The 17114-nt window shown below is 41.7% G+C and overlaps 1 protein-coding gene across 1 annotated transcript in view; it reads right to left on the bottom strand.

Annotated features, from left to right (window-relative positions):
- Positions 1 to 17114, bottom strand: part of FYN (FYN proto-oncogene, Src family tyrosine kinase) — a 100544-nt gene that overhangs the window by 33462 nt on the left and 49968 nt on the right. Inside the window, exon 8 of the mRNA XM_044675413.1 lies at positions 16974 to 17112. Within this exon, the coding sequence (XP_044531348.1) occupies positions 16974 to 17112 (139 nt within the window). The remainder of the gene's footprint in view (positions 1 to 16973; positions 17113 to 17114) is intronic.

Here is a 17114-nt window from a genome sequence, read left to right on the forward strand (position 1 = left end):
GAGAGAGAGAGAGAGAGAGAGAGAGAGAGAGAGAGAGAGAGAGAGAGAGAGAGAAAGTAAAGGGACTTATCCAAAGTCATCCTGCTACTGCCTGGGCAGGATTTGAATTTAGGTCTTCCTGACTCTAGGTCCAACACCTCTTCCACTGTCATCTATTATTAATAAATTGTCTCTTTTAGCCTAAAAGTGAAGAATTGTAAGTTTTTCTTCTGTACAGATACTTCTCTTGTCTCTTCCTTTCTCTCCCTCTAATTACTCCCTACTAGTAATGTGCTTTGTTCTTTCCAGGTCAAAGATCATTCTTCTTGGCAGAGAAAACAGAAGCAAAATAAGAACCGACGAGCTCTCCTCTGCAGATGGGTACCACCATCCTAGCCGGCTTAATCAATGCCTCTAACCTTTTTTTTTGATGTTCCTCTTTCCCTAAATGAAAAAGAAAACCCAAACAGCTTTCTTTTTGAAGTCCTCGGCTTTCTTCTAGTAAGTACTGTAAGAATAGTAAGTGCTATTCTTACAGTCTGGGCCAGGCATTTGGAACCATCTGTTACTTGACCTCGCTTCCATCTCTTATACATTTGAAACAAAATGAAACAAATCCCCAACCTGTCGGCAGAGCCCTGGTCCCTGGTCCTTGTTGGAATGGCTTTTTTGCGTGTGACTTCAGAATCAGTTTTCATTCCTGAAAACTTCCTATCTTTCTTGGCCAACTTCCCCTGGAGTTTTCGTCTATGGGATCCTCTCTGGCATCTCTCTGAACCCTATGAAATCTAAACTCCCAAATCGAGCAGATGCATTAGACGATGCCAGGCTTTCCCCTCCTTTGTCTTTCACAAGTTTTAAGATGGAGAAGTCTCTCACCCCTCCACAGTTCTCAAGACTTCCCCTCCAGCAATCAGTCTTTATTTGCCAGTGACAATCAGATCCAGAAAAGAATTTCCCCTTGTTGGTTCCTCTCTCTTTGTGTGGAACAAAAGTTCCCAGAGGAAAGAGGGTGTAAGGATTTATGGAGCACTTCCTATGTGCCAGGCACTGTACAAATATTATCTCATTTGGTCCTTACAGCAATCTTGTGAGGCAGGTACCATTATCTCCATTTTATAGCTGAGGAAAGTGAGGCACTAACTTGTCTAAGGTCATCTAGCTACTAACTATCTGAGGTCACATTTGAATTCAAGTCTTCCTGGATTCAGGTCCAGAGGTCTGTTGGTCTGTTTGTTCCTTTGTTCCTTCTCTCTCTCTCTCTCTCTCTCTCTCTCCTCTCAATCTTCCCTCTTCCCCAATCTCCCTCCCTCTCTCTCCTTTCTGTCTTAAAGTTGAAACTAAGTTTCAGTTCAAAGGCAGAAGAGTGGTAAGGTCTAGGGGTTAGGTGACTTGCCCAGAGTCACACACCCAGAGCGAGAAAGTGTCTGAGGCCATATTTGAACCCAGGACCTCCTGGCTTTCTCTCCACTGATCTACCTTGCTGCCCCAGCAGCTGCTTTCACAGGGCAGCCAGGAACCCTGATTTTGTACTTTACTTTCCCTACAGATAAGCACAGTGCTGGGCACACAAGAGATGCTCAATGGACAGGTTCTGCTTGATGGAGAACGCCTTACGCATAAGAAGATGCCAGATTGTTGACTGATGCATCAAATCACGCATAATCAAATTTCCTGATTGCTGATGGATTTTATCCTTGACAAAGAACTCAAGCTTAATGCTCTGTATTTAATATTGCACAAAATAGATGGCTTCGATGACATGATTGTATTCCTAACAAACCAAGAATGTTTTCATCTTTAGAGTCCGGGAATAAATTGCCTTTACCACAATCTAGCACAGCTTGACTGCACACACTCAGTTTTAAGTGAAAACAGGATTATAAACTAAATTTATTAGGTCAGAATGGTCTACCCTTACCCTGAGGTCACATCAGAGTTAATGGAATTCTTTCATCCCTAGTAAACAGGCAATCTACTCTTCACTTCTACTTCAGATCCTAATAATTCTTTCTTGGATTTGTTGCCGCATGTACTTTGTGACATTAAGACAATGGTGGGTGTCACGGAGATTCTCCGAGGAGGGTTTCCTTCTTACACATTCCAGCCTTACTTTCCACATGCACCCTTGCTAGAGGAAAATGAGAAGAAAAACAGCGCTGCCTCCCTGCTCCAAGGTCAAGGCAAACTCCCGGAGTGGGGGTCCCTTTTCATCTTAAAGGCCGGGGAGAGACCTAGAGGAAGGACATCACAACCTACACAGGCATGATGGAGAAGCGGGGAAAAGGAAGGCGTCCCGGAGAGAGACGAACAAAACAGAAAATGGGTTGGTGTGGTTTAAAATGGCCGAAGCCACAAAAGTTCAACATTACACTAAGATTTCTGTGTCAAAATAATGCAAGGAAAGCTCCAAGAATACTGGGTGGCCCCCAGGGATGAGCTCACAGGGGCGGCTACGAACAGAAGTTGCACCAGAAGGACAGCCATTTAAATTGTTGGAGGAAATATCTAAACTGATGAGATTACAGGCTCGATCAATTAATCAATAACTATTGATTAAGCCTCTGCTATAGGATAGGTCTTGTACTAAGCTGTGGGGATTCAAAAAGAAGCAAAAACCAGCCCCTGCCTCGAGGGTCTTAAAATCAAATGGGGGAGATAACGTGCAAACAGATAGACACACAGCGCCCAATGCAGAATCAATAGGAAATGATTAAGGGAGGAAAGGTGCAAGAGTGAAAAGGGCTTCCCCGGAGCTCCCTGTCCAAGGCAGGATTTTGGTTGGGTCTTAAAGGAAGCCCGGGAGGTCAGCAGTCAGAGAGGAAGGGAGGGAGGGCATTGCGGCTGAGGGAGCCAGCAAGAGAAAATGCCCGTGGCTGAGAGATTTATTGGAATAGAGTAATAAATATATAGAATATACCTAATATATGAATATAAGTATATCAGATATAGTAATACTACTAATATATTTAATATATTAAATAAGTAGATCTGATATATTAATACATCTTTTCATGTATATAACTATAAATATAGTTCTCTAAATAGAGAATATTAAAAATATGAAGCTTGAAACAGATGTTTTATTCTATTAGCTAACACGCCAAGTTATCGTATTCAACCTCGGTCAAGGATATGTGATTTTCATTACTGCAGAAACCTAAGCAGAATGAGTCTCTACACCTCTACACCTTTTAAAATTATATAATAAGCTGTTGTGGCCAAAAAAAAAAAATGTCATTGTGTGCTGACTAGGCCTTCGGTAATGAGCCTCTCCCTACTTCTCGAAAACATACCTACAGACATTCGAAGGGCAAGAACCCCGGGCCACGGCCACGGTGAGGCGTCAGAAAGCGGAAGGGAAAGGCTCAGATGGAACGTTTATCAAATCTGCAAATGACACAAAGCTAGGAAGGAGAGCTAAGACAGCGAATGACAGAGCCAGGCTCCAAAAGATCTTGACGGGCCAGAACACCGATGAATGCAGGATGAATTTTCAGAGAGAGCACAGGAAGGATGTACAAGTACAAGTTAAAAAAAAAAAAAAAAAGATCTTTACAAGTACAAGATGAAATAGACAAAGTCAGACAGCCCCAGGGGGGTATTAGTAAGCCTCAAATGGGTCAAAGGTATAAAACAGCAGCCAAAAAAGTTCATCTGACCTTTCATTGTACTGGGAGACACGACGAGGAGCCGATCGACTGAATTCTGTCCTGGCCAGATCACGCTGGGAAATATTACGGTCTGGATGCAGCATTAAAAAAAATTTTTTTAAACCTTTACCTTCTGTCTTTGAATCAATATTGTGTATTGGATTCCAAGGCAGAACAGGGATAAGGGCTAGATGATGGGGTTCCTAAGAAGTGTCTGAGACCACATTTGAACCCAGGACCTCCTGTCTCCAGACCTGCCTCTCTACCCACTGAGACACCTTAGTGCCCTCGGATATATTTGGAGGAGAACACCGATACGCTGGAACAGCACCTTTGGAGCAGAAAGACAGTCCAAGGATGCCATTTTGAATCTTGGCTCTTCTGCCTTGGAACCAATATACAGAACTAAGACAGAAGGTAAGAGATAAAAACAAAGTAATTCAAAACTCAGGACTGAGGTCTGTTTGGACTATCAAGCAGAACACCTGAACTGACCCTCCATCTCTGGTTTTGTCTAGTTAGGGAAACAATGAGCACAGCTGAAGCTATTAATAATCACACGCTACGGGTAAAGGACGACTTATAAGTTGTTTAGTCGTTTTTCGGTAGTGTCTCTAAGGAATCTATAAGGAAAGGCGTTTTTATAAGTAGCTGAACAATTGTTTCCACCGTGATCCAACTCTTTGTAACTCCGTTTGGAATTTTCTTGGCAGAGATCCTGGAGTGGTTTGCCATTTCCTTCTCCAGCTCATTTTACAGATGAGGAAACTGAGGCCAACAAGGAATGATTTGCCCATGGCCACATCACTAGTAAATATCTTCCTGAGGCTCTGGACTCCTTTATAATTTTAAGTATGGGAGAACTTCAGAAAAAAGAGAAAGGAGTGGAAGAAGGAACAGAGAGACTTTAAATGAAATAATATTTGAAAAGCCCTCGGCATGATCCCTGGCACACTGGAGGCTCTCGATAAATGCTTGCTCCCTTTCCCTTGAGGGCCCTCAAAGGCTTAGATGGTAGTGGAGTGGCACACATACAAGATGAGTGGGCTCCATGGACTTAGGGGGCACTTTAGAGGTGATGGTGTTCAATCCCCTTACAACTGTGGAAACTGAGATTCGGTGTTCAGTTACAGTAAGTGGCAGAGCCAGGATGCAAAATGGTGCCCTTAGCCTGGTGTCCTTGGACTTTCTAGGAACATCCTGGGTGTTTCCTTTTTTAAACCCTTACCTTCTGTCTTGGAGTTAATAGTAAGTAAGGTAGAAGAGTGGTCAGGGCTAGGCAATGAGGGTTAAGAGACTTGACCAGGGTCACACAGCTGGGAAGTGTCTGAGGCCACATTTGAACAGAGGACTTCTCTCCAGGCCTGGCTCTCCGTCTACTGACCCACCTAGCTTGCCCAACCTCCTGTGTTTGAGAAGAGAGCGAGAGGATGCAAGTTCATTTCCTGAAACTCTACAACTGGTGACTGGTTCATCCCTCCCTTGAAGGCCCACTCTGATCCCTCCTTGGGGCGCGACAGGCACCCCCAGCTCTCAGTCGTTAGGACAACTATAACATCAAGCTTTGGTAGGGTCAACAACATGGGGCTGGACAGGAGAGGAGCCTGCGGGGCCAGAAGGCCAGTCAACAAACATTTATTAAGCATTTATTGAATGTCTGTCATTGGGGAACCAGCTTAGCGAGGTCTAGAAAGGATCAGCAGAAAGTTGGTCACCGCATGATGCTTTGTCTTTATTTTTGGACATGGCAACCCCTCAAAGACCACCTATTAAGGTTCTGTATCCACCATGACTCACTGAGCTGTGAAGGGGTGTTGATACTATTATTATTAATTATTATCTTATAATTATATATTTCTATACAATCAATTATTGTTATCAATGTTAATAGTGATTATATAGAGTTTATGTAATAAATCTATAATAAAATATGTATATTTACATAATAAACACATGCTAACTTGTTATATAATAAATTATAATTATTAAAAATAATAGCTAAAATAAAAATAAATAAAAATTTAAAAATAATAATAGCTAACATTTATATAGTACAGCATTTATGCCACACACTATACTAAATACTTTAAACTTCTTATCTTACTTGACCCTCACAAAAAACCTAAGATTCTTCTTTTTTTTTTTTTCTTAAACCCTTCCTTTCTGTCGTAGAATCCCTTCTGTGCATTGGTCCCAAGGCAGAAGAGCAGTAAGGGCTAGGCAATGGGTGTTTAGTGACTTGTCCGGGGACACACAGCTAGGAAGTGTCTGAGGCCGGATTTGAACCCAGGACCTCCCATCTTCAGGTCTGGTTCTGTCTCCTGAGTCTCCTGGCTGCCTCTTCTTTTAAAGGCGATGCGCCGTGCCCTCCCTGAAGGCTGGAGATGGTTTCTTCATGCAGGCAGCTTGGCAGCTGAGGCTACGTGCCTCGGGCGCTGCGTGGTACCTGGAGTAAGGGCTGGGATTCAGGATACCCTGGCACAGCTCTGACAGAACCATTTCCCAGCTTGCAGGAGCCAAGAGGAAAGCACTATCTGACAAAAGAGAGCTGCAGGGCCTTCGCACGATGGATACACATATGTGAGGTTTCTATTTAAAACAGAGAAGGGGGTGACACGGCAGCCGAGATGTGTGGGGACTCCCCGCTTAGCGGTGTGCTATTTCTTTCTGAGAAGAGTGGAAAGAAATGAAGTAGGAGCCGCTCTTTGGGGTGGGCCAGCAATTCTCCCAAGAAGCCAGCCATTTCCAGAAAATAATTGTTAATGGGCTTGGCATGATTCCATGCCACCCAGAAAAGAGTAAAAAAAAAAACAAACCAAAAACACCAACCCACCAAACAACAAAAACTTTTTTCTTTATTTTGAAACACTATCGGGGAGCAATATCACCCCGGCTGACGTGGCTGGTCAGCATTCAAAAACTTGCTCAACATTTGATTAAACACGTACTCTATTGTGTACATGAAGGGAGGGAGAGAACACTAGCCCCCCCTCTCCCTCACCCCACAATTTAGGAAGGGGAGTGGGCTCTGACATCTGCACAGACAGCTCCCAGAGGGAACAAAACACAAGCCCTTATGAAATAAAACAAGGAAATTTCAGACAAAAATGCCACCTGGAGGTGACCCGAGGAAAGAAGAGTCGTTTTCAACAGGGGGTGGTAGTGGGGGGGCTTTGAGAAAGATGATCTCTCATGTGGGGACTCGAGGGATGGTCAGGAGAGATGGAGGAGGGAGGGAGGGAGACACGTCAGGGATGGCAAACAATGGGGATGGAAGAAAACACCAGCTAGGAAGTCTAGTCTGGCAGATCAAGAGATTATGAGGATGAGAGAAAGCATGAGATAAGCAGGCACTGGAGACGAAGGAAGAATTACTGGAGAGAGAGGGGCTGAGTCTGGGCACTGGGGGGTATCTCAGAAGCCAAGCAAGCAAGGAAGACATATCCAGAAAAATCGTTACCTGCCACAGAATGCCAAGAAGGATGAGGACTGGGAAAAGGCCGAAGGATTTGGCAATAACATAATTGGTGACTTCTGATGGAGCATTTTTATTAGCTATGGACTTCTGTGAGAAGTTTGAGGATAAAAGGAGAGAGATGAGTAGAAGAAAGCCTCCCCCATTCCTTTTATGTTCAGAATTTGGGTTTGGGGAAGACTGAGAGTGTTGGTAGGATGATAAGAAGGAAGGAACTGGGGGAGATGAAGGGTGGGGCTAAGTGATTCACTGAGCAAGGTCTAGAGGAGGTGGGAAGTGATGGGATGAGAGGCCCAGGCTTTGGCAAGGAGTAGGAATACACAGCCCTCCGAGACAAAGGAAGGAAAAAAGAATAGGTGGAAATGAAATACGGAAAGATTCTTAAACGTGGAAGCGAAAAGGGTGGATTGAGCTTAGACTGCATGGTCTGGATATCTGTGAAAAGAAGAGGTAAAGTGAATTGTTGAGAGGAGAGTGTGCTCTGTTGTGTGAGAGACAGAAAGGCAGACAGAAAAACAGAGAAGAGAGAGAAAAACCGAGAGACAAGAGATGGAGACAGAGAGAGAAGCTGGCAGAATTAAGGAAAGAGTAAAATGGGTAGTTCGGTCATCGTGGGTCCATGAGTTGGGAATCGGTGAGGAAGCTCACAGGAGGAGGAAATACAGAGAGAAGAATTTTGTGGTTATGATTTCAAAATGCATTCCCTCCCCCCTTCCCTCCGGACGGCCTGGTGGCAGCCTCTGTGGAGGGAGAATGAAGTCTCGAAGGGTACCTTTCTCTAGCTGGAGGCAGCAGAGGCTTGACAATTTGGCAAGGTTTCCACGTATAATTTTTTCCCCCTTGATTATGAGAAAGCAGGACTTACATTTTTACCAACAAAGAAAGATAAGGAAAGCCAAGCAACATTCCTGTTATCTGATAGCAATCTGCAATTCCCATTTGCACTCTGAAATCACAAGAGTATGACCATCTGCTTCCTTCTTGAGGATTACTAAGAAACATGGGATGCAAAGAACCAGGTACTTAGTCTTGACCATCCATGAATAATAGTCAAAGAGTTCTGCCCAAAACATGACAAAGAAAAGAGAAAAAAAAAAAAAAAACAAAACAAGACCCAGCAGCAAACCACCTTGTCTGAATAATAAAATTTGACTGCAGAGCGCCAAAGATATATAGAAACCGTCCTCTCGAGTGACCGGAGCTTATATCTCTCCCCATCTGTTTCCTTCAGGCATCCAGAGGTCCCAAAATATGGAAATGAAAGGAATTAATCTGCCTCCTTCCCCTCCGACAGTTTTAAGCCTTGAAAGAGAGATCAGGAAGAGAGGGTAACTTTTAACTTTAATCTTTAGCTTCCAACACATCCTTTCTATGGGAAAGCAGTCGATGTGCACAATTCGGTCAGTGTCCGTTTCTCTGCCCGTCTGACCCGTTATTTCTGGGTCTCGGAAGTGTGACAGAACCATCGGACCCAGAAACTGTCCGAGAGGAAGTCCACGGGGGTGGGCAGCAGTTTTTGTTTGGGGGCTTTCCATCCAAACCAGCCCGGTGTGACCAGGCACAGTGGCACTATCTCAAAATTCAAATAATGATGAGAACTGTGTCAGGAGCCTTCCCTAACAGAGAGGTCAGAGCCCGGGCAGACATCCTGCTGCGGAAGCTGCCATCTTTGGGACCCTTGAGCAGCCAGCCAGCCCCACAGGGACAAGGACCAGTTCGGGGTGGGGAGAAGTCAAAGAAGAGGAGGAACACGCTGAAGATGGAGACAGGGGATGGGAGTGGGGAAGTGGCGGTGCTGAAGAAACAAAGGTTAGAGAGTTCCCCCGGCACATGAAACAATGGGTGAACTGGAGACATTTTTAAGTTTTCCTCATATTATGATTTTCCCTTCCTTTTTCCCACTAGCAGTATTTAGAGAAGCCAGTTTCCATTCAGGTAATTAATAAAGGATCCTTCTGTATTTGCTGCTCGCTCTCGGTAGGAGCAGGGAGGCTGCTGTTAACTGAGAACAGGAAATCCTTGTGCTGATGGGGGCGAGGCAGGGTCATCCTGGGAAATCTCCGTAAATCTGATCTGGAGCCCAGATTACAAAGGGCCCTCCACGGAAGGACTCTACCCCATGCATGGGGGCTGGGGGAAGCCTAGCAGGCTGCCGGGGGATGGAGCCAACAATTCCTGGGGTCTTTAGGATACAAAAATAAGGCCAGGAATCCAATTTACAATTCTGATTGGACCCAGGAATCTTCTGCAATCCTGATTGTGTTTGTCAACTTCACTGCCTGCTCATCTCGGTTAAACCAACCGCCACTGTGCTTTCTAAATCAGAAATCTAGTTATATTTAATTAGTACAGGCATCTGGGGTTTCTGATACACAAAGAGTTATTAAAGTAACAAATCTTTCTAAAATATGCTCTCCATAAAAGAATGTGTTAATTTATGCAGCCACAAATTTTTACCATGAAATAATTAACATGAAAACTGCAACCATTATGAATTTTTCTCCTAGTGTAATTTATACATGAATTTCCCCCCAGACAACCATCTATTCAACTTAAACTTTCCTGGGGGGGGGCGGGAAAGAGGGGAGTTTTGTATTTTTTTTCTCCTCCTTCTATTTAAAGACATGACTTCTAAACTTCTGGCATTCATATTCAAAGTTAAAAAAAAAATTTCCCTGTTCTTACAAACTCGAAAAGCATCAAAATATGACCCAGTTAGCTTATTTAAGTTAATGGAAGATTATTAGTATAAGCAGGTCTCACAGGTTGGTGAGGTGTGATTTAAGGGAAACAAATAAGGCTCTACCCTGCTCCTCTTCCTTCCCCCAAAGACATTTCCCTACTAGATTAGATCACTAATATTTCAAATTCCCCCATTGGAGTTTCATTCCTTTGACTCAAGATGTTGTTCCCAGTTAAAATGCAAATACTCGGTGGCTAGGGGAACGGGGTAAATCATCATTATCAGTCATCAACATCTTAGTACAAATTAGTCAGACAATTTGGAGGACACATTCGGATGGAAGGGAAGGTGGGAAGAGAAGTCTTAAGAGATGAGATACTGTAGAGGTATGGAGATGAGGTATGGAGAAATACAATCCATCAGGCCAGACGAGGGCTCCCAAAAGGGCAGGGAAGACCCAGTTTGTCTGCTTCCCAGTTCTTGACCTTGATCAGAGGACATGAAAAGAGCCAGCATAAGAGCTGGCGTTTATATAGTGCTTTAAAGTATAGAAAACATGCATGCTTGCATTTCACCCTCACAATAATTCTGTAAGGAGGTGGGGTCCTCACAGGCATTTCTCCCATTTTAGAGAACCACCTCCACGCCTGGCTCTCTATCCACTGAGACCCTGAGCTGCAGGGAGAATTTCTGGCTTTGTTTTTTGGCGAGCGGGTCTCAGCATCTCTTCTAAGCTAAGTCAAGGGCCACACTTCGTTGCTGATGGGCATGGAAGCTCTGATCTGCTCCATTTCCAACCTGGTTAGTTTGGCTCTCTTTCCAGGGGGCTCACTAAACGGATGCTGGTTAGCTGGGATACCCTCTTGGTTTTTTGTCCTATTGCAGCTCAGGATTCCCAAACTAAAGGGATCTACCAGCCTCAGCTGCCCTGAAAAAGAGAAATTATAGGTACGTTCCACACTTGGCTTCCAGGGAGATTTCTGAGTCCTCATATGCCTTCCTTTCATATTGCTCTGTGACCTTGAGGAAGTCACCTCAACTCTCTGAGCCTCAGTTTCTCTAGCTGTAAAATGAGGGGTTTAGATGAGACTTCTAGCTCTAAACCTAAGATCTTTTCCACAAGTCCTGTCTAAAATCTGGCATTAGTCCGGATCTGTGAGTGTCTGAAAGAATCTTCACTGATAAACTAAAAACCACAGAAGCACCATAGATAGAGGAGAAAGAAATTGTGTTTTAAGTGTGTGTGAGTATGGGGGTGGTAGGGTTGGGATTCTTGGTGTTCAGAAACAAAATGGCCCCAGAGGGCCCAAGGTCATACAACTAATAAGCATCAAAAACTGGACTTGAATCTAAGTTTGTTGGACCCAAATCAAGTATTCTTTCTACCATAGCACACTATTTTTTTTGTTAGAGTGGAAAATCATATCGAAATGTTGCAATTTAGCCTTGAAAAAGTGTTTTCTAAAAGAACACATGACAACGAAATAGAATGTTGTAGAAAGGCTTTTTTTGTTCATTAGTCATCAAGGCTGAACTAAGGGTGTACAGCTTCTGCAATGTCTCTTTCTATGAGTAAACTTTAGATTGTAGGTTTAAAAATCAATGTAGATCAATGCGCTGCTGAGATTAATAGTCACATAGAAAAGAAATTATCTCGTGAGAAGCCTAGCAAGATTTTACTCATCTCTTTCCATAATTGTTACCTTTTGTCTTGGAAGTATTGGTTCCAAGACAGAACAGTGGTAAGGGTTAGGCAACTGGGGTTAAGTGACTTGCCCAGGGTCATGTAAGTAGGAAGTGTCTGAGGCCATTTCTGAACCCAGGACTTCCTATCTCTAGGTCTGGTTCTCTACCCACTTAACCCCAATCGCTCAACTGTTACTAAAGTAACAGTTGGCAGAAGCCTTGGAGCCAATACACAGTATTAATTCTAAGGCAGAAAGTAGGCGTTTAAGAAAAAAGAAAAGAACGATAAGCAACTAGAAAAAAGGTAGACTCATCACATGGCAAGAGTAGCCATGAAATAAGAGAATTTATGGATAGGAAAATAATTTATGCATAGACAAGAGCAAGAAAGCACTGAGAGATGTAAAAAAGACAATTTAAATATATTAAATTGAAAAGGTTTTATACAAATAAAACTAATTTAGCTAAGATTAGAAGGAAAGCTTAAGTTGGGGAAAATTTTATATAGTTTTCAGATGTAAGCCTTGTATCTAAAACATACAGAGACGTATCTATCAAATATTTAAAATGTGTGCCATTACCCAATCAACAAAATTGTCAGATCAAATAGGCAGTTTTTAAATGAAGAAATCAAAGCTATATATAACCACATGAAAAAATGCTTTTATTTGGTCCTCTCTAATGAGGATCGGGGAGCGAGGGATGGAGTTAGCTAGGTATTATTTAAACGAATAAATAAATAAAATTTAAAAATTCAGAGATAACTAGAAGAAAGACCCAGCATATAGGTTTGACCCCATGACAGACTGAGGGAAGGGAAAGAAAAAAAGATAGACACATAGGATGAGGAGGCTTGGAAGCATTATGAAGTGAGAACCCCATTATATCAGATCTCAGTTTTAGTAAAGTTTTTTGTTTTTTTAATAGTCATCATGAGAATATCAATCTTTTCTAATACTACAACACCTGGTTGTATAACCATGGCAAAATCACTTTCTCCTGTTTTGAGTCTCCTTATCTATGAAATGGAGATAACATTACGGGGTAAGTAGAATAATTCTAAACTTGCTTCTTACTTGCCAGTTGATGGGGGTGGCAATGAGTTTTACAAAAGTGTTTTTTGATGTGCTATGTCAATATTAGTTATTATGATCACTATAATAGAGGGGGAGACATATAAATAATCCAGAATAATTATAAGTTAGTAGCTGATTTTAGAAGGCATTTAGATGGTACACTGGAAAAGAGCCACTGTATTAGGAGTTCAAATCTTGTTTTATGACTTGGGTAATGTTGGGCATTTCAATGACTCTTCTTAGGCTTCAGTTTCCTTATGTGTAAAATGAGGCAGCTAGATTAGATGAGACGGACTCCCAGGTTCCTTCCAGCTCTCGATCTATGCTCCTATGAGCAGATGAAGACACATTTGCCTCTGTACCGACTTTTAGGCACCCCCCCCCCAAAAAAAGCTAGCTTCTTCTGCCCCTGGCCGGGCTCTAGAGTGACATCACGGCTGGTCCATTGTGCACACTGCTTCTTCTAAGTCAGTCCCAGAAAAGGAAGATGATGCTTCGTTTTACCCTTAGAAGGTAAACTTGTAAAATCTGAGTGGAAAAAAGAGTTGCCAATGCTAGTCCTAGAATATTTCCAAATGGCATGCCTCGCTCAAAACCGCAAACAGCTCACATGATTGAAGTCACAGTGTGGATCGGGTCTGTGTGTAACATAAAACTCAACTTGCAAATATTATTAGGCACGTGGACCAGCTGTCTGGGGTAGCTGATTAATCCCTTACAGATACATAAGTATGCAGGGTGCATGCTGCCTACAGCATGCATGACTGGAATGCATACTCAGTTCACTGCTGTTTGAAAATATCAGTGCAAGATAAATCTGTGTGACAAATTTTATAAATAGCTGGGATCATCCGACGGTGCCCAAATCTCTTGAAAAAAGGAGGGTGGCTCTTCCCCAGTGATGAATATAAAAAGGTGATCCTTATTAAAAAAAAATACAATTAAGAGATAGAGACAACTGACCTTTGCTTTGTTTTTCTTAAAAAAAAAAAAAAGACTCATTAACTGCCCTTTTCTGAAAATTTTCTTTTTTCTTAAACTGGTTTTTAAAACCCATTTGTCATTTCTTTATTTGCAGTAAAGATTGGCACACTTTAAAAAAATCCTTACCTTATGTGTTGGAATTAAGTAGCGATCAATATTAAATATTAATTCCAAGACAGAAAAGTGGAAAGGGTTAGGCAATTGGGGCTAAGTGACTTGCTCAGAAGCACACAGTTAAGGAGTATATGAGGACAGATTTGAACCTAGGACCTTCCACCTCCAGGCCTGGCTCTTTTTTCCATTAAGCCACCTTGCTGCCCCTCACACTTCTCCATAAGAACTATTGAGAACCACATATCTATCAAGATCACAGGTGACAGACTTTGCTACTAACAGAAATACAATGATCCAGGATAGTTCTGAGGACTTAGGAAAAAGAATGCTACCCACTGCAGAGAAAGAACCGTGGGAGTAGAAATGCAGGTGAAAACATACGATTTATCACTTGTTTATTTAGGCATATGTTTTGGGGGCTTGGGGGGTTTTATAGCATTATTCACTTAGAAAAATGAATAATATGGAAATATATTTTGTGTGATAATATATGTATAATCCAGATTGAATCACTTGTCAGCTCTGGGAGGGGAGAGGGAAGAAGGGAGGGAGACAATATGGATCATATAATATTGGAAAAACTTAAATGGAAATTTATTATTAAAATAAAAATAATAAAAAATAAAAATAAATCTAAAAAAATATTATCATTAGGAGCCAATGAACAACTCAGGACATCTAGGTGGCACAGTGCATAGAACACAAGGTCTGGAGTCAGGAAAACTTACCTTCATTAGTTCAAATTTGGTTTTAGATACTTGCTAGCTGTGTGACCCTAGGTAAGTCACTTAATCTTATTTGTCTCAGTTACCTCATCAGTAAAATGATTCTAGAGGGGGGCAGCTAGGTAGTACAGTAGAAAAGTACCAGGTCTGGAGTCAGGAGGACCTGGGTTCAAATTTGACTTCAGACACTTTTTAGCTGTGTCACTCTAGGTAAGTAAGTCACTTAATCTCAACTGCCTGGCCCTTACTGTTTTTCTGCCTTAGAATTAAGTATTGATTTCAGAATAATAAATTTTTTAAAAAAATGATCTGGAGAAGGAAATGGCAAACCACTCCAGTAGCTTTGCCAGCCAAGAAAGCCCAAAATGGGGTCATGGAGAGTTGGACACAACTGAAATGAATGAATAAATCCATAAACAAGTATAATATTCAAATCCATCAACTGCATCTATCACCATCTCTGCTGACAGCTGTCCCTAGAATCTCTTTGCTCATGAGGGTCCAAGAATATTAGATTTCTTTTAAAATGAGTCTTTAATTAATTAATTTTAAAATATATTTATAAATAAACAGATAATTAACCATTATATTAAATTATTTTAAAATTAATTAAAATTATATATTATATATAATAGAATACAATTATTCTAAAAATTAAAGTAATAATAAATTAATTGAATTTAATTAGCTGCAGAGTATAAATAGAAGAGCTACCAGAAAGGAGTAGTGGGGAAGGGAAGGTTCAGAAATACTCTCCGTCCTCTTCCCCAACAGCATCTAGGAAACAAGTATTAAATTCATCATTCTGGCTGAGCCTTGAAGACTCGCCACATGGATGGATGGTCTCTTTCATGTGATCAAGAAAACTGGCCATTTCCCATGTCTTTCACAAATCAAACATTTATGCTTAGTAAACTTTCCCTGACTGGGGGCAATTGTGATTTGAACTTTAGCCTCGGGTGAGCTCACTAATGGTATTCCAATTTTATTCCTGCTGGTGTTCCCTACTCCATGGCTCCTACCATCCTGCCTAGCTTGTGTTGCCCAAGTTCACATTCCTATTTCTCCCGAGGCTGCCAGCTCAAATGGAGCTTTGCCTGTCTGCTTTGCTGAGAGACCAAAACGCACCATCTGGCTTCAGGACTGGGCTGTGCATTCCTGACTAAAGAACGAGGGCCTCCACGTGTTGGGAAAATCCAAATAGCCGACCTACATGGATGTTAGTATTTTTGTAGCATCTGTACTAGCCAGGGTATTAGCTTGACATTTTCCCTTATAGAATCAGACGGCTTAAGGACACTTCCATCCTTGTATCCTTGTATGATTATGGAATGGGGAAAAAAGTGCCATGAAATGAAATGATAATAATGAAAGAAAAAACTATGTTAAATTCCACAGAGATATTTTCTTTCTGCATAGCCCATCCAATGCTTCAGTCTTGCCTAGAATTGCAATAGGACCTCATTTAAAAAGAAGGAATTCATCCCCTCCCCCAAAACACAAACCTTAAATTCCCTAAGAAGAGGCCATCTGCTACCCCAAACTACATATGGTAATGAAGTTGTTTAATAGAAAATTAATTGACAAACTAGAAAAAAAGTGATGCTGGCACAGCCCCCAAGAGTTGTCTCTCTGGTATCTCTTTAATTAGAACACCTATTGGGTTATCCATTGGAGTTATTAAGATCCCAGTTTGGGAATCTATGTGTGCTGGAAGTTTGTTTCCATAAATTTCACTTGGGAAAGGGGAAAGATGAGAAAGTGTGGTATTTCTGTGGGTCCTTGACAGGAATCCACAGATCCCTTGGCCTCCTATAATCCTTTTACTCCAAAGGCCACGATGCTCAAAGGAAAAGTAACATGACCTCAAAATTAAAGGGTCAGCCGGCTGACCACCCACCAACAAGCAATTTCTCTTCCTTTCTAGGCTGAATATACCATATTCACAGGCCTATCAAAGTCTATGGGATGGGAAAGATAGGAAGGATCAGTTCAATCCATTCTATAACATGGAAATAAGGATCAAGTGATAACATTTGTACAACCCAGTGGAATTGCTTGTCAGCACTAGGAGGGAAGAGAGAAGAGAGAAGAGAAAGAAAATAAATCATGTAAACATGGAAAAAATATTTTAAAAACAAATAAAAAAAATTAAAAAATTCATTCTATTTTAAAACTTACATCAAAAGCTTCTTTAGGGTTATGTAGGATGGGGATAATAATAACTAACAATACTAAAATAGATTTATATAGTATTGTGAGGAAGATTAGTTAGTAATTATTAAGTACAATAGTATTTATTATGTGTCTTACAATTATGATCTCATTTTGCTCCTCACAGCAACCCTGGCAGGAAGGGGCGACTCTTATCTGTATTTTAGCAGTGAAACTGAAGTGAACACAAGTTATTCTTATTATATTTATTTTAGAGATGAAATCAAAGTGAAGAGAGGCTAAGTAAGTGTCCAAGACTGAATCTGAACTCAGTGATGGGGATAGTATGAACCCTAGTGGGAAGGAAGAGGTAAAAGAAGTAAAGAGCCTCGATACAGCGACGGGGTAGAAAGCGATTCAGAAGACGCCGTCGTCGGGACTCACCTTGTCTCGCTGTGTATTCGTTGTCTTCGATCAATCTGGCTAAGCCGAAATCGGCGATCTTGCATATGAGCCCATTCCCCACCAGGATGTTGGCAGATCGCAGATCTCGATGGATGTAGTTCATTCGCTCGATGTAAGCCA

Source organism: Gracilinanus agilis, chromosome 4 (genome assembly GCF_016433145.1).
Source record: "Gracilinanus agilis isolate LMUSP501 chromosome 4, AgileGrace, whole genome shotgun sequence".
Lineage (NCBI taxonomy): Eukaryota > Metazoa > Chordata > Mammalia > Didelphimorphia > Didelphidae > Gracilinanus > Gracilinanus agilis.